This window comes from Peromyscus eremicus, chromosome 4, assembly GCF_949786415.1.
Source record: "Peromyscus eremicus chromosome 4, PerEre_H2_v1, whole genome shotgun sequence".
Lineage (NCBI taxonomy): Eukaryota > Metazoa > Chordata > Mammalia > Rodentia > Cricetidae > Peromyscus > Peromyscus eremicus.
In genome coordinates, this window is record NC_081419.1 from 139,101,605 (window position 1) to 139,125,534 (window position 23,930).

Genomic DNA, 23,930 nt, shown 5'->3' on the forward strand with positions numbered 1-23,930 from the left:
CCGTATCCCCAGCCCGGCAGCCATGTCTGAGTGCAGGCTGCCTTTGTTTAGTTTAGTGTTGGCAGCTGGTTTTCGTGCTATCTTGGGACGCCCTTGGGAAGTAGACAGGTGAGCACCAGGGTGGCCTCCTTGTCCCATCTTGTAATCTGGGTCTGTATTTTCTTAAGAACCACAAGACCTTGGGGCAGAAATAGAAGTAGCAAATCACAAGCCAAGGATACCTGGGGGTGCAGGCAGACGGAAAAGCCTGTCCTGGTGAACCTCAATGGCAAGTGGCCATAGTAAGGGCTGGGGTCCAATGCCCCCCATCCTGGCCAAGAGGATGAGGCTCTGTTTCACCTTGGTGGTGACAGCAGTAGGCTGCCCTGGCCCAGCCAGTTCTGAGCAGATGAAGTCAGCCTGATCTCCCTTGGTCAGGCAGGTCAGGAGCCAGGCTTGGCAGCCCAGCCCTGCTGGCCCCAGGGCAGGTTTCCAGGTGTGAATCAGCAACTCTGCTGACCACAAAGCTCTGAGGTCCCAACACATGTCACTCTGATCTCAGCCCCACCTCCCCCTGGTGGCTACCTTCACAGGTTGGCCTGCCCTCTGTCCTATGTCTGGCTAGAATCTTCCACATTTAGGACATATGGAGGTCAAGGGTTTAAGCATGGTCAGCATGGCTACAGAATTGGGCAGACCAGCTCTGAGAGAGGTGGGTTCTTGTCTGTGGCACCAAGAGTTGAACCCAGGGCCTTGTGCATCTAAGCAGGGCTCTGCCACTAGGTTCTACCTGCAGCCCATCATTAAAAACAAATTTTTATTCAGAGACAAGATCTCATTTAAGGGCCTTAAATTCACAATCCTCCTGCCTCAGCCTCCCAAATAAATAGAATTAGAATCCTATGACTCCAGACCCAGCAGCTGCTCCCTCCTCCTCCTCCTCCTCCTCCATCTTTTGTGTGTATGTCTTCATGTGTATGATCTGTGTATGTGTTTGTGTGTGTGAGAATGAGTGCATGAATGTCATAATATGCATATGGAAGTCAGTGATCAGCCTCTAACGTCAGCCCTAGCCATCCTTACTGGAGACATATGTCTTGCTAATCGCTGTGTACGCTGGGCCTAGCCCGTGAGTTTATTGAGATTCTCTTGTGTATGCCTCCTATCCGTGTGGTTCTGGGACCTGTGCAGGTCCCTGTGCAGTGAGCGCTTTCTATCCCCCAGCACAAGCACACCCAGCTTCTAAGGGAAGTATAAAAGCCAGCTTTCAACCCAGCTAATGCTGCGGGAGATGAGCAGCTCATTGTATTTGCTATGAACTGAGCTGTGGCCTCCCACACGTGTGTGTTAAAGGGTTCACCCTAAGGGGAGGTAACCAAAGAGAGGCCTGGGGGAGGGCATTTACAGTAGGAGGAGATCATTGAGTTGGAGCTTTAGGGACAGGACAGGTATCCTTTCTAGATGAAAACTCATGTTCTCTCATCTACTACAATGTTCACTGTGGAATATGGGGGTAAGGATGCATGGAGATGGTGATTGTCTGTAGACAACAGAGCATCCTCACCAGGCCCCTGGACCCCCTAATCTTGGACCTCCTAATTCCAACCTCCAGTCTACAGAGAGAGGCCACCCACTCCATCTATGGTTTCTCATTATGACAGCCTGACTCACCAAGATGGCGGGTTTCATAGCCAGGCCACAGCAAGAGGAGAGCAGAGTGCCAGGGACAGTTTCTATTGCTCTGTGGGGGGATACCATAGGTCTCTTCTGCCTTGTTTAGAGGGGTTCTTTAGGCAAAGTGGCAGGACTGAGGCCTGAGGTGCCATTGCAGGTCTGTTTGTGGTATAGAAAGCAAGCGGACACAGAGTCCATTGTCCCCATGGGTGGTGATGGAATCGTTCCCAATGCTTGGTACCGAGAACAGAAAAGCATTGGTCACGCATACCAGTGGAGAGCCACCTGGAACCCTGAACCAGACGTTGGTGGCCCTTATCCCTGTCACTTCCAACGCCCCTTCTCATAACAAACATTTTAGAAGTCCTTTGTAATCTTGAAATGAAATTCACATGCCATTTAACCAACTTATGTAATCTGTGTGTGACTGTGCATGAGCATACATGTGAACCACCTCTGGTGTCCTTCCTTGGGAGCTGTCCACCTTGGGTTTTTTATTATTGTTGTTTTGTTTTTTGTTTGTTTGGGAGTTTCCTGGGGTTTTTTTTGTTTGTTTGTTTGTTTGTTTGTTTGTTTGAGACAGGGTCTCTCATTGGCCTGAGGTTCTCTGATTTAGGCAGACTAGCTGGCAGCAAGCCCAATGCATCATCCAGCCTCATTCCCCAGCGCCAGGATTACTAGAGTGTGCCACACATCCTGCTTGTCTGGAAAGCACTTTACCAACTGAACCATCTATTCAGTCCCTGCTAATGCATATTTTGAAGACACAATTTTTAAGTCAATTAAAATGCTCTTAGTATGACATTTTTAAAAATGAAGTAATTTAGAAGGTGTGCTTTGACCCTGTGGATAGCACATTAAACACTCTATGAAATAGTCCCATGCACCATGAAGAGACAAAAGCACGGCAGCAGCCTGGGCTCCTGGGCAGCACAGCTGTCACCAGCAGTGTGACTTTCATGTGGCAGATCACAACACCAGAAAGAAACAATTAGGGAAGAGGAAATACGTTTTGACTCATAGTTTCAGCTCATCATGGCGAGGAAGCCAGGCCGAGGGAACCTGGGTTTGTGGCAGTGGGAGTGTGCGGTGGAGGCTGTTTACATCATGGCGGACCATAAAGTAGAAGGCCAGGTCGGAGCCAGGTTCTGGGGATGACCTGTCCCTTCCTCCAGCTAGACCGCACTCCTAAATGTTGTGAAGCCTCCCAAAATAGCATTGCCAATCAAAGTGCCTTCCAAGCACCCCTGCAGGGTCCTGTACTGCCCCTGCCTCCCTCATTTCCACAGTGGCAACTGCAAGCATGAGGAAAGCTGGGCGTGATGCAGGGGAAACCGTCCATCATTCATTTAGCAAATGTGCCCAAGTGCAGGCTCCGTTCCAGGCAACAGACAGGACACATGCCATGCAGCTCTGAGATGGTAGCCAGGCTGTATGGATTTCATGTCCCAGGAAGGGGACATTGACTGTTCATCCAGTCATTCAATGCCACAGGCTGGGTGGCTTAAACAACAGAACCTTGCTTGCTCATGGTCAGAACTCTGGAAGTCTCAGGTGCCACACATTTGATGGCTGCAAAGGCTTTTCCAGATTTGAATCCATCACCCCTGTGCCAGGCAGTTACTTGGTCTCTCCTCTGTACAGGCTTGGAGAAAGATCTCTCTCGTTCTTATAAAGACACAGGTTATGGCCTGATGATGCTTGTGACTTCAGCTGACCCTAGTCCCTCCCTAGAGGCCCTCACGACAAATACAGTCATCCTAGAGGTCAAAGCCTTGACATACAAACTGGGGGTACAGGGTTCAGAGCACAACAGTAGGGAAGCCAGCAAGTGACTAGAAACTTTGCAGTTGTGATGCATGCTCCAGAGAACACAAGCAGGAGAGGAAAAGTGTTGTCCAAGAGGGAACAGTGGTGCTGGGAACAGAAAATCACAGAGGAGTCCAGAGGCTGAGAGACCAGGGGACAGGGCCCAGGGGGCCAGAGGGTAGGTGAGGCCAGGCCTGGTAGAACCTAGCCCCTGGATCATCAGGAAACCATCAGAGTTATAAGACAGAGGAGGTGACAGAGGAGGTGACCTAGTTTGCATGTCAGAGACCAGGTGACCACTGTGGGTTGATGAGACAGTGGGGGATCAATTTATTTCTTGTATTTGAGGCTCTGTGTGTGCGTGTGCGTGCGTGTGCATACATGTGTGCATGCGTGTGTGCAATACCAAAAGAGGCTAGAAGAGGGCATTGGATTCCCTGGAGCTGGTTACAGGTGGTTGTGAACCCCCTGATATGGATGTTGGTAACCCAACTCCTGTGAAGATGCAGCCAGTGCCCTTAACTGCTGAACCGTCATCTCTCCAGCCTATTTGTTAGCATTTTTGTTTCGGATGTTTTGAAGAAATAAGAGCTGAACCTGCACTAAGGTCTGTACATAGAGTCTGTTGAAAGGTGACAGAGTCCTTTGCCTGTCCACAATAATTCTGGGAGTGGAGGGAGGGGAGGGACCCATGGAAGCCACAGGTTCTGCTATGGTGGTCTTTCCAGAAGAAGCAGAGAGCTCAGGGCCTGGCAGTCAGCCTTCCAGTCAGGAATCCAGCGGGATCCTTAAGGCACAGCAGCCAGGAATGGGAGACATAGCCTCTGGCAGGCTGGCGAGCTGTTACTGAGAAACAGACAGATAGACAGACAGCAGACTGTAAACTTCCCCTCCACTCAGAAATTGTCCATGGTCAGGACTGAAGCCAGGCTATGGGGTGCCCAATGATCCCTTTGAACAAATCCATTTTAGCTGTTGCTAAGCACTCAGGCCGTGAAGGGAAACCAGAGCTACCTACCCCCAGACAGAGCTGCTCACTCTAAGCTGAGAAACCCACAGGGAGTCCCCAGCCCTCAAAGACCCTGTGTAATAAGCCCATGTGCCCCATGCAGGTGACCTGATCCTGCCCACCAGATCTGCCTGGCTCTTCATACTGCATGGAGTTGCTCAGATAATTATTTTAAATCATGTGTTATCAGTATGAACCTTTCTAGAACTTTGTGTGTGTGTGTGTGTGTGTGTGTGTGTAAAATTCCATTTGTCTTTAAACATGCCACCTTACTGAGCATCTCCCTTTTTATCTTTGCCATTAGATAGATGTGTTGGAGGTCATTGGTGGCCTGTTCTCAAGCGCCTTCTTGGTCTCTGGTCTGGCTTCTGGGTACTGAGCAGAGAGAGCAGACCTCATATGGCACACTGGTCCTGTTACTTGCTGGCACACACAGTCGGGCAGATCCCACCTCTTACTCAGACTGGATGGTCTTCTCTGAGGAACTGGTCCACGGCAGCCTCCGCTGTGGACTGGGTGCTGGTCGTGTGGGCTGGGGCTGAGGACAGCCCTGGGATGCAGCCAGTGCTCACTCAGCTGAAGCTGCTGTTGTCACTGTTGGCATTCGCCTATTTTCCCGCCTCCCCTTCACCCATGGCTTCCCAATGATGGGACAGTCTCTATCACATCAACTATTTTTTTAACCTCCTCCTCAGCCCACAGTCTCTGTTTTTACTGCTCCAGAAATTTCTACTCTGCTGAAATTTGGGTTGGTGCAGCAGTACCCTTCTGTCTCTGTTGCTCATCCCATAACCTCAGGCATGTGTCTGGGTGCATTCATGCATATGTGAGTGTGTGGGTGGGTGTGTGTGGGTGTGCATGTTCCTTTGTGACACCCAGACATCCCTCCCAGCCACATCTCTGCTGCTACCATGAACTACAGCCGCTGGGTCTGGCCGTTTAGAAGGGGCTGCAAAGCCCTGACAGCCACAGCCAGGGCCTGCTCCTGACATCTGAGTCCATACCAGGCTGCTCTCCTGGCCTCATCACAGTTTGGCCCCTGTGACCAAAACAGGATGAGAAAACCCAGAAGGGAGCCCCACCTTGGGGGGGGCCAGGGGAGGGGCCTGTCCTCTTGCCCCAGGTGCTTGGGACTTGCTTCACTGAGGTTCCAGGTGCTCACACTCAGTGTCAGGTGACCTGCCAGGGTTGCTAAGCCCTGAGAGAGGCAGTGCTACACGTTGGAAGAGATGGGCAAGGGGTCTAGGCGGGTTCTGAAAGAGGCAGCAGGATCCAGGTTCTGGCACCTGCCCAGCATAGAACAGATCAAGAGAACACACCTTCCCACTGGGAAGTGCTGGAACGGCAGTGTGTAAAATGGGGGGCGCTGGACTGTGTGTGTGTGTGTGTGTGTGTGTGTGTGTGTGTGTGTGTACACTTTGTTATCTTCCCGTGCCTCTAGCCTCTACTCTGTCAGCAAGGACAGTAGTCTCCCCCTTGATGAACTGTTACAAACAGGAAAGAAGCTGGAAGCTATAAAATTCCGGCAGCCTCGCGTGCTACCCACTGTCACTTCCTGAGCACCAGGCAGGAGTCTGAGGAATTCTGGAGCTTCCTTTTCTTTGTATGAGTTCTCTATGGTGGTGACTGAGGACTCAAGTGCTGGGAGTACTTATGATCCTCTGGGACAGGGAACAGAAGATCAAGAAACAGGTGCAGAGGCCCGCTGAAGACAGCAGGGCCACAGCTGTGCAATTCTAGAATTGCCATAGTCGCCCAGAGCAGATGTCAGTAAACCCTTTCTAGAAAAGTCCCACTAGGAAACATCTCAGGCTGTGAAAGACACTGAGGCAGCTCAGCTCGACCTGGACCACAGGGAAACAAAACCTGGCTTTTTTATCTGTGCAAACAGGTGCCAAACCCGAGTGTGCCAGCTCCCAATGTCTACTGTATGTCAGCCAGGTCTGGAAAGCAGCCATAGCTGCCACCAGTGCTGCCCCCAACACTGAGTCATACCAAACGACCCAGAGGCAGGAGTACAGTCCTGGCCTCGCACACGAGCCGTGTTTGGGGATAGGCAGCTGGCCAGTGGTTTAGTGAAGGTAGAGTGGCGGTAACCAGGTCACTCCAGGCCAGAGCATTCAAGGCTAGATAGGACCCTTCCTTCCCTCTGACAGTGTTCAAACCAGGGGACATTCTCTTGGTTGATGTCTACAAGTTAAAGAACAGAGCCCTCTGCCAGCCCCCAATGGACATCAACCATGAGAAATAAGTCCACGTATGTTGTGTATGAGCCACGACACTCAAGGGATGTTTATTACTGTAGCTCATCATTCCCTGTCCTGATTCCTAGGGGTGTTTGTTACTGCAGCTCACCATCCCCTGTCCTAACTGATTCCTGGGCAAGTTTGTTACTGTAGCTCACCATCCCCTGTCCTAACTGATTCCTGGGCAAGTTTGTTACTGTAGCTCACCATCCCCTGTCCTAAATGATTCCTGGGCAAGTTTGTTACTGTAGCTCACCAGCCCCTGTCCTAACTGATTCCTGGGCAAGTTTGTTACTATAGCTCACCATCCCCTGTCCTAACTGATTCCTGGGCAAGTTTGTTACTGTAGCTCACCATCCCCTGTCCTAACTGATTCCTGGGGATATTTGTTACTGTAGCTCACCATCCCCTGTCCTAACTGATTCCTGGGCAAGTTTGTTACTGTAGCTCACCATCCCCTGTCCTAACTGATTCCTGGGGATGTTTGTTACTGCAGCTCACCATCCCCTGTCCTAAATGATTCCTGGGCAAGTTTGTTACTATAGCTCACCATCCCCTGTCCTAACTGATTCCTGGGGATGTTTGTTATCACAGCTCACTGTCACCGCCTGACTGATCCATTTGCCTGGGAGGTGAAAGTGACAAGTGGCCATCACTAGTTCCCATGGTGAAGAAGCCAGGCCATGTCTAGTCTCTCCTGATTTTTCTGACTCCGTCAGAAAGTGAGACTAGAAATCCCTGCTGGGAACTAGTATGTTTTCAACATCTGTTAAATTCCTGCAAATAGTTGTTTTTGACAAAACAGAGACAAACCCAGGTATGTCAGCAGGCAACAGTATTTAGCTAGGACAGAAGACATTTGTTTTCCTTGTATTTCTTCTTTTTCTGTGTTTATTATTGAGGACAAATGGTACTGACTCTCTGTGTTGAGGTTAAGTTTTCTCCTTTGTCTGTGAGTGAACACCATGATGATGTTATAGCTTTATGATAGCTTATGATGATAAGCTTTATGGAAGTGTGAGTCCATTTGAAACTGACACAAAGAAATGTGAAGTAAGATTAAATGGTATAGATTTGAGAATATGGTGACATTGTGGGGGTCCTAGGGACATGTTGGGACTCAGGAATCTGACTCAGTGTCTTCCCTTCACAGACCTGAAAGTAGGGGCTGGAAGAGGGCCATCCTCAAGGGGGGGTGGGGTGACTCAACTCTCCAGAGACCAGGTTTTGCCATTCAGAGCCTGGGTCATCCTTGTACCCATGATCCTGTCCCCACGAGAATTGGATGAAACAATGAAGAATGGTATCCATCCATGGCCACTGTGTCTACTGCAGGGAAGGATTGTAGCTGTAGAGAATGTGAGTGTACCACCTCTGTTCTGGCAGCCAAGCGTCTACAGTGGAGGTGTCTCCATTTGCCCCTGTCTGTCTGTCCCTGGTCTCTGGCAGCTTCCAGTGTCTTTGACCCTGCAGACATTTCATGCCAGCTCATCTCTACCTCTGTCACCCCAAGCACCCTTCCTGAGGGTCAGCACCCAAGTTTTCCTGTTCTTACAGCACACCCTAATCCCCGTGGCCTCATTTAACTTCACAGCATCTGTGAAGGCCACTTCCAAACGAAATCACATTCATGGTACCAGGGTTAGGACATGACTCTGTCTTCTCAGGGGACCCAAGTCAATCCCCAACATCCTCCTCTGGTGTTTTCTTGCTGAGCAGCAACAGGCTAAGAGTCTCGGGCTGTGCCCCTGAGACACCCAGTCTTTGCAGAAATTGAAACCACCCAGGCAAGAGGGGCTTCAGAGGCCGCCCAGGCCAGCAGCAGCTGGCTAGCATTCGTCTCGGTCTCAGGCAGCAGTAGCCCTGCTGTCCAGACCTGGCAAGTTCAGGCTGAGAGGCCATGGTAGCCAGCGAAGGTCAGGACGCCCTCCTTACAGGATAAATAGAGTGGGTCCCAGCCAACCCCTCCGGAGGCCACACAGTATCTCTTTCAAAGATCTCCAAACATCCAAGCAGACCGTAGCGAATTGACTTTATTGTTTTTAAACCAGCCCCTTCTAGCCACCACTGCTCCTCCCCGGGGGAAAAGTTCATAATAAACATCCCTGCAGTGTGCACCTCTGTCCTCCTCTCTGATGTCAGCCCTCAGGCCACTGCAGTTCGTGGTATGCCCTGATGCTAGGCATTTATTTAACATTTATCTGTCACCACTTTGATCACGCCACCACCCATCGGTGGCCAGTTTAGTGGCAGGTACTGAATGAACACAGCCAACCCTGACTGGGGATGCACATGCACATTGGTCGGAGGACAACCTCATCCCAAGGAATGCTGTATACCTCCTTTGAGACAGGGATTCTAACTGGCCTGGCACACACAGATTAGTCTAGATGAGCTGTTCAGTGAGCCGCACCGATCCATCTGGTTTATGATCCCTCCCTAAGTGTTGTGATTGTAAGATTGTAAACAGGAGCCTCTGTACCTGGTTCTCTCTGTCTGTCTCTGTCTCTGTCTCTCTGTCTGTCTGTCTCTCTTTTAATGTAGGTCTGGAGAACTGAACTCAGGTCCTATTTACACAGCATGTACTAACTAACTGAGTCATCTCCTCAGGCCAAGAGGTGCTTTTTGTGTGTTTGTTTGTTTTTGTTTTTGTTTTTTTGAGACAGGGTTTCTTTGTGTAGCTCTAGATGTCCTTGAACTCACTCTGTAGGCCAGGCTGACCTCAAACTCACAGAGATCCACCTGCCTCTGCCTCCTGAGTGCTGGGATTAAAGTCCTGCACCACTGCCCAAGAGATGCTCTTTGACAAGAGTCTGGAATAACGTTTTCCAGTAGATTCACACTATAGGAAGGTGTTTGGGTCAACACAGACAGGAGTGTGGTTTTACCTGGGGCCCTCTCTGTAGGACAACTTGGCTCAAACCTGAATCAATAGTTCTATAGTGATTCCCTTCTAATGGGTTCTGTAGTTTTACATCCAGGATCTCATGACACCCAGGTAAGCAAGTTTGGGGGTTCAGTACGGAGCCTCTGAGCCCACCTAACTTCCCTTCAGCTGAGCAGCAGTCTCCATCCTCAGGGCCTCGGTCTCCACACTGTGAGACGCAGGTGACCGGTGGTCTACCTCACCAGGCCCACACTGAGGATCCACAGAGACAGGAACCAAATACAGACCAGGGCTCAGCTCAAAGCAGTACCGTTTCCCTGGGGGCTTCCCCTCAGATGAGCATTGGCCTACAGGACTCTGAGCGTAGCCTTGGGTCCCCTCTCTGTGCATTACAGGTCAGCAGGGCAAGTCTGGCTTGCCTCGACTTACTGTGTTCCCCTATCGCCCATGTCTCTCGATCTTCGTCCTTCTTCCGCCACTTTAAAGGCCCTTGTGACCCCCTGAAGCCCACCCAGACAACCCAGGAGAGCTGCCTAACTGAAGGTCAGCGGACGACAACCTCTGTGCCGTCATCGACATTAGTTCCCCTTGCCACATAACCCCTGCAGTCTCAGGCTGCAGCAGCAGGGACGGGTTGTGTGGGGGGGGGCGGGGTTACTCTCTGATGACCGCAGCTGTCACCCAGCAAATACTGAGACATAGCGGCCACTGCAGCTATGACAAAACAGGTCAGCCCGGCCCTGCCCTCCGGTGCTCACTCCCGTCCAACAGGCGGAGGCCCACAGTGAGCCTCCTTTGATTTGCTTGGTACGTGTGCATGTTCATATGGGGGTGAACACATGTGGGTGTGCATGTGTGGAAGCCAAAGATCGATGGTAGACGTCTTCTTCGGTCACTCTCCACTTGGGTTTTTTTAAGACAGGCATCTCTCCCTGAGCCTGGAGCTCATCGATTTGGCTAGGCTGGCTGACCGATGAGCTCTGCAGAGCCTCCGGTCTGTGCCTCAAATAGGCTGCAACAACAGACGTAGAACCTCCTGCCTGGCTTTTACACTGGCCCTAGGAATCGAAACTCAGGTCCTCCTGCGCAAGCGCTTCATTCACTGAATCATCTCTGCAGTCTCCTTTTTTTTAAAAAAATATATCTATTTAACAAAAATAGTGTTTCAGATGCCAACAGAGTCTCAGGAAAGCAGAGATGGGGGCAAAGGACAGCAGGTGAGTCTGACGGGAAGGTTCAGGGAAGGGCGTTCCAGACCGGGAACAGCCCCTGCAAAGGTGACGTGCACCTGAGGGCTGAGGAGTGGCAGAGCAGGCGTGGCCAGGACTGAGGAGGTGAGAGGGCCAGAGGAGCAGTGCAGCTGGGGCATGGACCACGAGGACCCTCCCTGTGCCTCCAAGAAGGCAGGCAGGGCTGAAGGACGGTGGCGACAGGATCCTGGTACTTTGCCAGGTCACTGCAGCAAGTGTTGTCATCCAGGAGGCTTGAGACAACCCCCAGCTCATTTCTGTGTGGTTCTGGAGGCTAGAAGTATATAGTGAGATATAGGAGGGTCCCACCTGGAAAACCACACTGCTGCTCCCTGCCCCACACCCCTACCCCACCCGGTTACCATGTTGGATTCCCCTCAGGGTCCCGTGCCTTTTGTTTGTTTGTTTGTTTGTTTGTTTTGTTTTGTTTTGTTTTGTTTTTGAGACAGGGTTTCTCTGTGTAGCTTTGCGCCTTTCCTGGATCTCGCTCTGTAGACCAGGTTGGCCTCGAACTCACAGAGATCCGCCTGGCTCTGCCTCCCGAGTGCTGGGATTAAAGGTGTGCGCCACCACCGCCCGGCTTCCCGTGCCTTTTTTTAACCTCTCCAGGGAACACTGGCTTGGGTTCAAGGGCCCATACTTACCCAGCATCATCTCCCCCTTCTTATCTCAGTCACAACTGCTAAGACCCTTTCCCCATGCTTCACGGGTTCCAGCACGACCTGAGTGTGATGAGTCCTCTGGGAGATCAGACTGGGCTGGGAGAGCAGGTGGGGGGTGGGGGGCGGGGATTCTACGGGCCAGGAAAGAGAGCCACTCCAGCCCCAGAGAAGCAGGGGAGAGTCCAGAAGCAACCCAGCCCTGACCCAGGCTAGAGGGCATGTGTGTCCTGCAGCCTAAGGCAGGAGAGTCATCGAGGGTAAAAAGAGCCTCCTGTGTTCCCAGCTACGCGGGTCACGACTTACAGGCTTATCGGATAAATGGCCTTTTCTGCCTGTAGCAAGGTGCTGGGACAGAGCCATGAAGGACAAAGGAGCCTGAAGGGGAGTGTGTGTGAGTGTGTGTGTGTGTGTGTGTGTGTGTGTGTGTGTGTGTGTACACCCATGCCTACACGTAAGTGTGCTCTCTGTGGAAAAACAGCATAGAAAAACTGTCCCCACCATTTAGAAGCACAGGGTCCCCTGGCATGACCTGAGCCCACATCTGTGAGTGAACTCAGGGCCAGCCTCATCTCACTGCCCATTGAACTTCTCTGCCCCCCCCCCACCTTTCACCAAGTTTCCGGCTCCTCTCCACCCCTAGAGGAGCGCCCTAGGTGGGACTGTCTCCTACCAGCCCCTTAAAAATGAGGACGGAGACTTCTAGAAACAAGACACACAACAAAGCAGTCATGAAGGGCGTGGGGTGCATCTCACTGACAGAAGGTGGATGAAGTCCTGGGCTCAGTGCCTGGCAAAGGAGAAGGAAGAGAAAAAAGAGAAGGAAAGAGTACTGTGTTCTCAGGGCCCAAGGTTATTATTTCTTAAAACTGTTTTACCGTTTTATGGGGGGCAGGTTTCCTGCATGTATGCTCTGTGCACTGTAAGCATGCCTGTGCCCCTAGAGGTTATGAAAGGGCATTTGATCCCCTGGAGCTAGAGTTAATGATGGTTGTGACCCACCACGTAGGATCTGGGAATCGAACCCGGGTCCTCTGGAAGAGCAGCCCATGCTCTTAACCACGGAGCCATCTCTCCAGCCCACCATACTGCTGAAGTTTAAAGAACCTATCCCTGTAAAGAACATTCCCTTTCTGCCCTAAACTAGACACAAGCTAGCTGCCACCTGTCTGTCCTCTGTCTATGTGGCTTATAAGGTAACAACATCCAAATGGCTGAGAGATTTTTTTTTAAATAATAATACTTCCTAGCATGAAAAATGATAGGAAATTCCAGCATTCGGGTCCACAAATAAAGTTTTATTGGTACCTGGCCACCTGACCTCATGTCTGCACTTCTGCAGGACTGTGCCCAGCAAAGGTGTGGTGATTAATGTCCACACCCAGTCACAGGCCTGATGGAGACCTCCCTCTGCCTGTCTAGAAAAGCTCTCCCAAAAGTCCAGGGCAGCTGGAGCATGGTGTCCCTGAGGATTTGCCCCTGGAAGGAGCCCCTGCCTGCAGCCCCTTTGTCCTTGTGCTCAGCAAACCCAGTGACCATGGGCACCCATCCCCGCTGTGAGCGACATCCCCAGGGATAGGCCATTAGGAACAGTGTTCCCTGGGACAGTGCTAGGTCCCTGTCTTGTAACCATCTGGGGGTTGACTGAGTCAGAGACCTCAATTCTTTTCACCTGCTGGTCCACCCCTCATCCTGGCTGCCTCTCGTGTGAGGCCCACAGTCTCAGCCCTCCAGGACAGCGGTCACAGAATGTCACAGCTGGTGAGTTCTTTCTTGCTCCTAGTGTGGTTGGCAGAAGAGGACCAGCCCCTAGTTGATAGGTGGCTGTCTTTTGTGTGTGTCCCACGGGACACCAGGATTGATGTCTCTTTCCGAGGGCACAAACCTCATTCATAAAGCCCCAACCTTTCCGACCAGCCAGCTCCTCAGAGCCCCTCCTCCCAGGCCATCCCAGTAAGACACTGGCCTGTAGCACCCAGTATGGCACACGCCACAGCTCAGTCCAGATAGAGCCAGGAGCCAGGAGGACCAAGAAGAGGTCCAGGCACACGTGTGATCTTTTTGTTGTTGTCTGTGTTTTTTGAGACAGGGCTCATGTCTAGGCTGGCCTCAAAGTCACTATGCAGCTGAGAATGACCTTGAACTTGGGATCCTCCTGTCTTCATACCCAGACATACCACCACTCCCAGTTGGTGTGGTAGTGGAGACTGAGCCCAGGGCATTGTGAATTGTAGAGAAGCACTCTCTCAATGGAGCCACATTCCCCGATCACACTGACATGCTTGATGGACATAGCTGAAGTGTTGGAGTGACTGACCCTTCCTTCAGGTGTGCCTGGTCCTCCCCATGGAAACTGTGTCAGCTCATTTGGGGCGTGGAAATCACGCCGGGGAGGTGGCACTTTTGGTTAGAACAGTGTAACCCTGACATGTCTCCTGATTGCTACTAGGAGCCTTGGGCGACCCCTCTACCCTTGGCCTAATGTGCACCCTGTGTAGAAACACCCAGAATGTGTATAGGATACATGGGTGGACATTGTCTGGCAAGGACCTCAAAGCTCTGAAAGTCACGAAGCTCCAAGGTCACAAAGGTTTAAAAACACCCCCATCGCACCCCGGGACAGTAGAGGGGAGGAGCAACACCCCATTCAGAAACTTTGGGATCATCTCACCTATGAGGATGGGAGGTGGTGACAGGAGAAGCGGAAATAAACCCCGCTGAGATAAAAGTCAAGCCTGCAGCTGCTCCAACTGTCACCCTCTAATGGCGATGTGAGGTTTTCGGGCAAGCAGTGAGTTATGGCTTGGAGGACCCTGGGGCTTGAGGCTTTGATCTGAAGGCAGAGACAGCATGGGGAGCTGTGGTCCTTGCCTAAATGACCTCCACCTCTTCCTGGGGGACACTGGGGAGCCCTCAGAGTGTGTGGGTCATTGGGGTGTCTTTGCTCCTGCCTGGAAACCCAGAACAGGCAGCCTTGTGAGGGCTGAGCTGGGATGTGCAAGAGGACCCAGCTTCACACAGTGTTTTATGAGACTCTGGCTCTGACGGCAACAGGCACAGCCTGTGTGATCTCAGGCGAGGTCATTCCACAGCGCCTTGACCTGCTTTGAAATGAACAATTTGGAGAATTTTGTCTTTACTGCCAGGAGGTGTTAGCCCAGAGACTGTATTGTTGCTTAGGGGATAGCTACCCTTTCACAAACCAGATGTTGGCCTCTGTTTGCCCTGAGGTGTCACCCTGGTTCCTGTCAGATTGTCCCCTGTTGGCTGAGCACAGGAAGCCAGAGGGTTATAAAAGTACATTCTGCAGACCTGAACTGTCATGTTGTCCTTGGGTTCAGGGCTAGTGTCCCCAAACACCCCAAAACTAATATGGGCAGTCCCCTGCTCTGGAAAAACCACTTGAAGTCTACTGTGGGTGGCATGAAGAAGGAGAATATCTGACAGGAGAATATCTGATGTCCCCTGCAGCCCAGGCTGGCCTGGACCTTCTGGACACACACTGACCAGAAATTAACTCAAAATCTATCATGCAGTGATCCCAGGTGTTCCTGGCAGCACCTGCCCATGTTTCATGGCGTGACTTCATGGCAGCTGGATCTGAACATACACTGTGCATGCCATCCTGCCACGCTAGGCCAGTGAGCACCGCCTGGCACACTGTGACTCAGATTTGAGGCTATCCCATATTACAGAACTGTGTTGTCATTGGTATTTTACTTTTTTGTGGAGCCTGCCACCCAGCTCCCAAATAAATCACACATGGAGACTTACTTTTAGTTATGAACGCCCAGCCTTAGCTTGGCTTAGTTCCTAACCAGCTTTCCTTAACTTAGCCCTGCTACCTTTTGCCTCTGGGTTTTTCCCGTTCTCTCACTTCTGTAAATCTCACTCTTACTCCTTGGCTTGCTGTGTAGCTGGGTGGCTGGCCCCTGGAGTCCTCCTCCTCTGGCTACTTCTCCTTCCTCCCAGATTTCTCCTTCTATAGATTCTCTCTGCCTGCCAGCCCCGCCTATCCTTTCTCCTGACTCACTATTAACCATTCAGTTCTTTATTAGACATCAGGTGTTTTAGACAGGCACAGTAACACAGCTTCACACAGTTAAACAAATGCAACATAAACAAAAGTAACACACCCTAAGATAACAGTCTACTACAGAACTGTGGCCATTTTCTGCTGCTCTGGGTCAGAGTGCTGACAAGAGACAACGGCCTTTCTTGTCCCCGACCAGCACCCCTCAGCATCAGACAAACAGCCCATCTCATTCATTCACTTTCCTCTGGGATTCCCAGTAAACTTACAAGCATAGTGGAGATCAGCCTCTGGCCAGGCGGTAGTGGGGCACGCCTTTAATCCCAGCACTCGGGAGGCAGAGCCAGGCGGATCTCTGTGAATTCAAGGCCAGCCTGGTCTACAGAGTGAGATCCAGGACAGACACCAAAACTACACAGAGAAACCCTGTCTTGAAAAAATAAAAATAAAATAAAATAAGCCTCTTTATAATTTTTTTTGTACACTGCTGATCTGTAGGGCTATTTCCCATAAACCTGTGATTTTATGTAAAATGCTTGCTTGAAAGGGATCTCCAGTGGAGAGCTCAAGTGTACTCTAAGGAACTTTCAGCTGAAGCTCAAACACCCAGGCCCTGTCCCAAGGGTCGGGAGCAGCCTTGCCACTCTGCAGCCACACCCTCTCAGCGGGCACTGGGTCTGTGCCTTGTCTCACCAGGGTGCGTGGCAGAACATAGGGTGGCTTTCTGCTCGGCAGCATCCTGGATCCTCTGCCCTCCCTTCCTTCCCACAGTATGCCAGCCTGTGTGACAGCCCCCGTGACAGGGTCACCTCTGAGGACATTTAGTAGTGGATCTGATTGAACTCAATTCCCACCTCCCTCAGTGTCTTAGGCCTCAATTGCTGTGAAGAGACACCATGACCATGGCAACTCTTATAAAGGAAAGCACTTAATTGGGGCTGGCTTACAGTTTCAGAGGTTTAATCCATTCTGGTCATGGCAGAAAGCATGGTGGCACCCAGGTAGTCATGGTACTGGAGAAGTAGCTGAAAGTTCTACATCTGGATCCGCGGGCAGCAGAAAGAGAGAGACACTGGGCCTGGCTTGGGCTTCTGAAACCTCAAATCCCACCCGCAGTGACATACTTCCTCCAACAAGGCCACACCTCCTAATCCCTCTCACATAGTGCTACTCCCTGATGACCAGGCCTTCAACTATATGAGCCTATGGGGCCATTCTTGTTCAATCACCACATTCAGCCCCCGCACAGCATGAAGGCTGGAATCCTGATGTCTCCCTTTCCCCACATCCCTGTTGGTCTCAGAGCCCAGAACTCAGCCTGGGTCATCCCAAGCTCTCGACTCACTTTCTCTCTGCTGTTTGACCCTATCACTATGTAGCTCAGGCTAGCCTCCAACTCATCATGATCCTTCTCCTCCTTAGCCTGCCAAGTACATAAAAAAATGAAAGTCCTTGCTAGTTGTTGATGGCCTATTCTAGATGGCTCTGGTTTCCTAAATCCTTGTCAGACACCAAACAAATGGCAAACACTTAGCTCCATTTTACAGATGGGAAACTGAGGTTTAGAAAGATCTACAGACATCAGGGAAAATCATGATTACATATGGGTTCCCTCCTGTCTTCCACCCTCTTCCAAGCACTGGGGTCTGACCGCTCCGTGTTTAGCTCTTGCTGAAGGTACCACAGATTTGACCTGTGTGTGTTTGGAGATGAGGAGAATGAAGAAAGGCCATGTGAAGGCTTGAGGTGAGGGCAGGACCAGGCAGCCAGTTCTTGGCCTTCAAAGCTTTGCCTTCTGGGAATAGACAAGAAGTGGATTTAAAAGGATTTCTTTTTTTAATCTGAAGGACTAGATGTAAGGCCCAGTTTTTGTGGCGTTCAGTCACCTGGATCCTTACATTTAACTATGGCACCTGACCTACACAGTCAGAACTAGCCATGTTTTCCTAGTCAAGTTAGGATTCTGTTTCTTCCCCCTGCTGTATCCCAGCTTCCAGTGAAATTGAACAAGGCGGTTTAAAATGTGTTAGGGGTAAGCACACTTCCAAAGCTGTTCTCCGTCTCTGGATTTTAGGACACTGGGTGCTTACATTTGGGATACACTGGCTATTGAGAACAAAAGTTTGGACTTGGAAAAGCCATGATGGGGGCCATTATGAGACGGGAGAGTCAACATCTTCAACCCTGTAGACAGAAGCGAACACCCCTGCTGTTTGTAAAAGCTCTCTGACAAGATCTTTTACAAAGACCCACCTTTTTTAATTCAATGTAATTTGCCTACCTAATAGAAGTGTCCTGAGACATGTATGTGAACCTCCAAAAGCTGCCTGTGTATTTGGAAAATACACAAGCATCTTTAGCAAACTTAAAAATATAAACTTGCGAGCACACACACAAAAGCAGAAAACGGCCTAAGAAAGTCTATGGCTTTCTGGACTGTAGTCAGTGTCTAGGACCCAGATGGGTGGGGTTTCTGGGGCTCCTCCTCCTAGATTTCCTCTACACAAGTCCTGCATTACCCTCCACCCAGTTCTGTTCCTGTTACCCCTAGATACATTCCAGATACCAGTCACTCAGGCTAGAAGGGTTTCAGACTTTGCATCTTTAAATATTCCTTTTAAATGTATTATTACTTTTTTTTTTTTTTTTTTGCGTGCTTGTGGAGGTCAGAGGACAATTTGTAGGAGTCAGTTTTCTCTTTTCCACCATGTGGGTCTGAGGATCAAACTCAGGCTCTGGGACTTGGCAGCAAGCACCCTTACACACTGAGCCATCTCGCTGGCCGTCAGCCTTTCTATTTTAATTCTCCTTCAGTCGGACTGAGGCTCCTGACTATCCTGTGGACCTGACCGGTGGACCCCTTTGCTTTGAGAAAAGGGATTAGGCAGCATGGATGCAGGGTTCTGCCCAGAGTTATTCCACAAGGCTGTCTTCACAAAGCCCAACACAGATGTCCCGTATGTGGGTGACAGCTAGGTCACTTTAGATTGGCCCCAAAGAACTGCAGTAAGAGGTGATCTATGTTGAGTGGTTCAGCAGCTGGCTCAAACTGACCTGGGGTGAGCCACCTCCCAACCTGCCATGCAGAGCTGTGACAGGGCCACACAGGTCCCCTGTGCGTGATTGTCAGCCCAGAGGGGACATCTACAGTCCTCCGTGGTGGCCCCCAGTGTTGTTCCATCCTTTTTTATCTCACACTATTAATGTCAGTCATTGAAGGGCCCTGAAGGGCTGGGCTTAAGGGGAAGCTGGGCTCAGCCCTGGAAAGAGAGGAGGAGTTTCCATAGCAACTGTCACCATCTCATTAAACAAAAGAAATCCAGAGGGCAACAGGCCCTGGAAAGGACACTTAGAGTCATGAGCCACCAGAGAAACATGAATCATGACACTCATATCAGAACAGCAAAAACTGGCCAGCAGTTCTGTGCTGAATGCTGAGGTGGGGATAGGTACAGAGAATAACACAAGCTCCCCTACTCCAGGCAGCCCTCCCTGGTCTCCTCCAAGGCATCCAGGCCCACAGGGGATGAGTGTGAGGACCCACACAGCAGCCTTGTTAGGGACTTCACACCTGTGCCCTCCTGGGCAGTCAGGACCAGTGTGAGGAGGGCACACAGCAGAGGACCAGGCCACTGCCAGGGCATAGATGATGCTCTCAGCATTGAGGTCAGAGCCATTTGATGGCATGTAAAACCTGGGAGATGAATTACACAGCAGACCTCACAGACCTGACACCCGAGTACCTGTGTGTGCCCTGTACTAGCAGGAACGTGCGCCCCTGTTACCCGAATATCTGTGTGTGCCCTGTACTAGCAGGAACGTGCGCCCGTGGCCTGGATGTAGTTTGTCCCCAGAGGATCTCCTGAAGCTGATGTTGGGAGGTCATTAGGTCATGGGAACTCTGCCCTCAGAAGGTGGTTCTCATGGGATTTTGGATTAACTAGCTATAAGAGAGTCATAGAAGAGCAAGCATCGGCCACCCAGTTCTCTGCCTGGTGATGTCACACACACACCCTCAGCCATGATGGCATCTGTCAAAGGGGCCTTCCTCATTCATCTGGCGGCCTGATCTTGCACTTTGGCCTAAGATTTTAATCAAACCTCTTTTCTTTGTAGAGTTAACCTGCCTCCAGTGTTTCCTTATAGTAATAGAAAAATAGAAGTAAAAACACAGAGTGAAACAGTTCTGCACACCCCACAGTCACTGCCCAGGATGTGAACTGAGAGGAAATGAATGAATGAAAAGTGAGATAAGAAAGAAGGACCAATAAATAATAAATAAATAAGAAGGGCCACAGAATCAGTCGTCTCTTTGGCGCCTCATTAGCACCCCATTAGCGCCTCAGTGCAAGGCAGCAAAGGTGCAGGCCCTGTAGGCCTGCAGACCTGAGTTCACCTCTAGCATCTCTACAAAAAGCCATGCATGGCAGCACATGCCTGTAACCCCAGTGCCGGGGGAGCTGAGAGAGAAGATTCCTGGACTTGATGGCTAGTCAGTTTAGAGCCCCAGGTTCAGTGAAAAACCCTGCCTCAGACTAAGGAGGAGAGTAACTGAGGGAGACACTTGATGACAACCTCTGGCCTGCATACACACACACACACACACACACACACACACACACACACACACACAGAGTACAGTGTGGCAGCTCCTCTCTCGAGTGTGACAGGCCTCACTCCCTCGGCCTGTGGTTCAGCCCAGTGACCTAAGATGGCCGCACTCCAACAGACAAGTGGCCCTGCCTGCCTGCCCTGTGAGAGCACAACCAAGAAGCTGCATTTCATTTGCCCATCCCATCTCTCCCCTTGTCTAGACCCTGTCATGTCCCCAAAAGAGGCTGGGGATTGCAGAGCTTATTCTAATCAGCCCATGTCCAACTAGAGCATCCTGTCTCCGAGAGGGTGGGGACAGTGGAGAGGGTTCCAGCAGGACTTGCCATTGCCAGCCTTCCTGCCCTCGCCATACATTACCCCAGCCAGTGACGTCTGTGCCTAGCATCCCGCCCCTGAGGTGAGGCTGTGAAAGCTCCCCAGGACCCAGGCACTGTGGCCCAGACTTTATACCCCGTCTCGGACCACGAGGGATTCCCTGCTGGGTCGGCTGACATCTCTTCTCTCCTCAGCTATCTATTCTTCGGATGACCCGGAATCACAAAATAAAGATAAACAAAATGCTGTTCTGAGAAAGAGCCAGGGACTGGCTATGGCCACCCTTTGTTCAGTCACCCTTCCTTAATTTCACACAGAAGAGGGGGGGGGGGAATACCACAGCCAGGATTGTCCAGGACCAAAGAGATGACCTTGAGTGGAATGGGCTAGCCTAGACTTTCCACCCAGGCCATCTTCTGCCTGAGGACAGAGTGGGATCCCAGTGGGTCACACTGGGATGGACAGGGTCTGGGCCCTTTACGATTAAAGGCCCTCTGTGTAATGGAAATCAGGAGAGAGGCCCAGTGGGGTCCTGTACCTCTGGTTCTTTGTCCAGCTACTTCCTCTTCCTCCTTTGGACCTTGGTCCTGATGAAGCCTTCCCTGACCCCACCCTTTCCCTAGTCACCATTCAGGATTTCTCTGAGTCCCCAAGGTCCCGGGGAGACAGCTGATGGAAGTGTTAGAGCTGAGAGACACCTCCTGCCTGCCTTAGAACAGAGTTCACACCAGGCGGGCATGAGAAGAGAGCAGGTAGGCATAGTTGTTGCTGTAGGTGAGAAAACAGAATCAGAAAGCTAGCTCACCCTCATGAAGGGCAGGCAGAGCCTATGGCAGAGGCTGGGGGCTGCCTCCAGTGTCTGGCCTTGGGTGTGCCATGATGCCCCTCCTCTGGGTTGGTCTTGGTTAGTCTCCTTCCTGTAATAGGCTGAAGCTTTCTTAGAACTGTACTTACCCACAATTCAGTCTGTTACCATGTTGTATTAGATACAACTCCACCTAAAGTTCACTATGGGAAAAGGCAATGATGCCTTGTGTATGGCTCCTCAGAGGGCCTTGCAGGGGGCCTCCATGGGAGGCAGGCAGACTTGAGGGTGCTGGCCTGGTTATCCTTCCCAGAGCTTAGCTCTCATCTACCTCCTCAGTATTCCTCACTTCAAGGCTTTTTTTGGAGGGAGGGGTTGTTTGTTTGTTTGTTTCGAGACAGGATTTCATTGTATAACTGTGGCTGTTCTGGAACTCGGTTTCTAGGCCAGGCTGGCCTTGAACTCACAGAGATCTGCCTGCTCCTCCCTTCAAGTTTTAACCCTGGCTTTTGTTAAGCATACTAGAGGCTCCTCTTTCCTGGCGTTGGCCTGAGATCAGAGTAGGGTCTATTGGACAGACTTGACTTGGGAAGTGCACGTTTCACACAGTTAGGAATCCTGTTTAAGTAGTTGCTAGCAGCTGGCAGCAGATTAACAGAGGACCCACTGTGTGCTCGGTGGCTCTCAGAGCCTGGGAGAGGGCCACTGGAATCGCTTCAGCCTGCCACAGTTGGATTCCCTTCCTTCCCCTTGACTCGCCCCTCCCCCATTCTGGTTCTGGGGGTAGAACTTCTAGAACAGCTCTGGAGTTCTCTGCGGCTTGTGGATGCCTCTTTGCCCTGCATGCCTGAAGGACAGGGTCTCTGGATGGAGCTATCTGGGCTGGCAGCTTTTTGTGAAACAGCTTGGAGAATGTTGTGCCACTCTGGCCTCTGCTGGCCCCGAGGAGACATCCCTTACACTTCGGGTTGGTGTACCCCACACCACAGGATCTGTTTGCTTGAAGTGGGGAATGAATAAAGATTTTCCCAGGTGCACAGCCTGTCAGCCCTGGGACCCTGCACAGGCCACAGTCCTCAGCCTGCCCTTCTCCACAGAGAAAATGAGAACGGTGATTGTGCCTTCTCAAGACTGACATGAGGAGGAAGGGAGATATCATCACAAAAAGACAAATACTGGATGATTCTACTTCCGTGAGATTCCTGAACCAACTGGATCCATATAGGCAAACAGAATGGCAGTTGCCAAGGGCTGTGCCATGACGCGTTTCTCTAATGCACAGGGTTCCAATTTTACAAGATTCTGGAGATTTTCTAGAATGTTCTAGAAAAGCCTTAGTGATGGATGTTATGATGGTGACACACAATATAAATGCATTTAATGCCCCTTATTGTACACTTTAAACTGGATAAAGTGGTATTATGTTCCATAATTTTTACCACAGTTTAGAAAAAATAGTTTTGGGCTGAGCGTAATCCCAGCACTTGGGAGGCAGAAGCAGGTGGATCTCTGTGAGTTTGAGGCTAGCCTGGTCTACAAATTGAGTTCCAGGACAGCCAGGGCTACACAGAGAATCTCTGTCTCAAAAAAAAACAAAAAACAAACCAAAAAGAAGTTACCAGGGTCACCACGATGGCTCAGCAGGTAAAAGCACTTACCACTGAGCCTGACACTATGCACTAGAATAAAACAAAGCTCCAGAAACCACAGTAGGCTGGGCTGACACCGCTGTGTGCAGGGTCACCTTTACTGCTCTCCTTAATCCCTCCAAACGCATTCTTTTCCTCGTTTACTAAACGGGGGCCAGGGAGACTCGGCTCCAGGTCACAGGTTCTGTCCTCCCCACCCCAGGCCTGAGGGCCACATCTTTTGCTACACTCCTCCCCCAAGCCCTCCCTGATGGGGTCCTAACCTGTCCTGTCCTTCTGCAGGCACCTCAGGGCTCTACCAAGGCACCAACGGACTGACCAACACGGCCGGATTTGGGAGCATGCACCAGGTAGACATGGCGCCTGCCAATTCTCTTCTCCGTTCTTCCTTTCAGTGTTCCCCTTAACTCAAGGTGCACAACAGAGCCACCTCACACACACAGTCCCCACTGGAAACATGGCCTCTTAACCCTGCCCGGGTCTGGGGATTCCACGGGTCATAGTGTACAAAAGACCACTAGAAATAAAATTACAAGATCCCCAAGATGTCAGGAGTTCTTGAATGTGGGCTGTGAGCACAGTGTGTGTGCTTTCTCTGGACAACACATCCTGCTCCCTCTGCCTCCAATGGGGGCTTCAGCATTGCTCCTTGGAATGCACTGTATAATTCCCTTGGTTTCCCTGGAGTCCATGAAGAATCAGCCTAGAAAAGAGGTGGATGTGGTGGTGCACACCTGTCAGCCAGCAATCAGGAGGGTGAGGCATGAGGACCAGGCATTCAGGGTCATCCTCAGCTATGTTGTGTGTTCAAGGCCATCCTGAGCTACATGAGACTTTGTCTCAGACAGCCTAAAGAAAAAATTATCTGGGGCCTGGAGAGATGGCTCAGTGGTTAGGAATAGTGGAAGACTGGAGTTTGGTTCTCAGTACTCACCCCAGGCGGCTCACAGCTGCCTGTAACTACAGCTCTAGGGGACCTGGCACCTTCTTCTGGTCTCTGT

At 51.0% G+C, this 23,930-nt stretch overlaps 1 protein-coding gene across 1 annotated transcript in view; it reads left to right on the plus strand.

Moving 5' to 3' along the window:
• Eya2 (EYA transcriptional coactivator and phosphatase 2) overlaps nucleotides 1–23,930 on the plus strand; it is a 106,952-nt gene that overhangs the window by 18,647 nt on the left and 64,375 nt on the right. Inside the window, exon 5 of the mRNA XM_059259773.1 lies at nucleotides 23,212–23,279. Coding sequence (XP_059115756.1) covers nucleotides 23,212–23,279 — 68 coding nt within the window. The remainder of the gene's footprint in view (nucleotides 1–23,211; nucleotides 23,280–23,930) is intronic.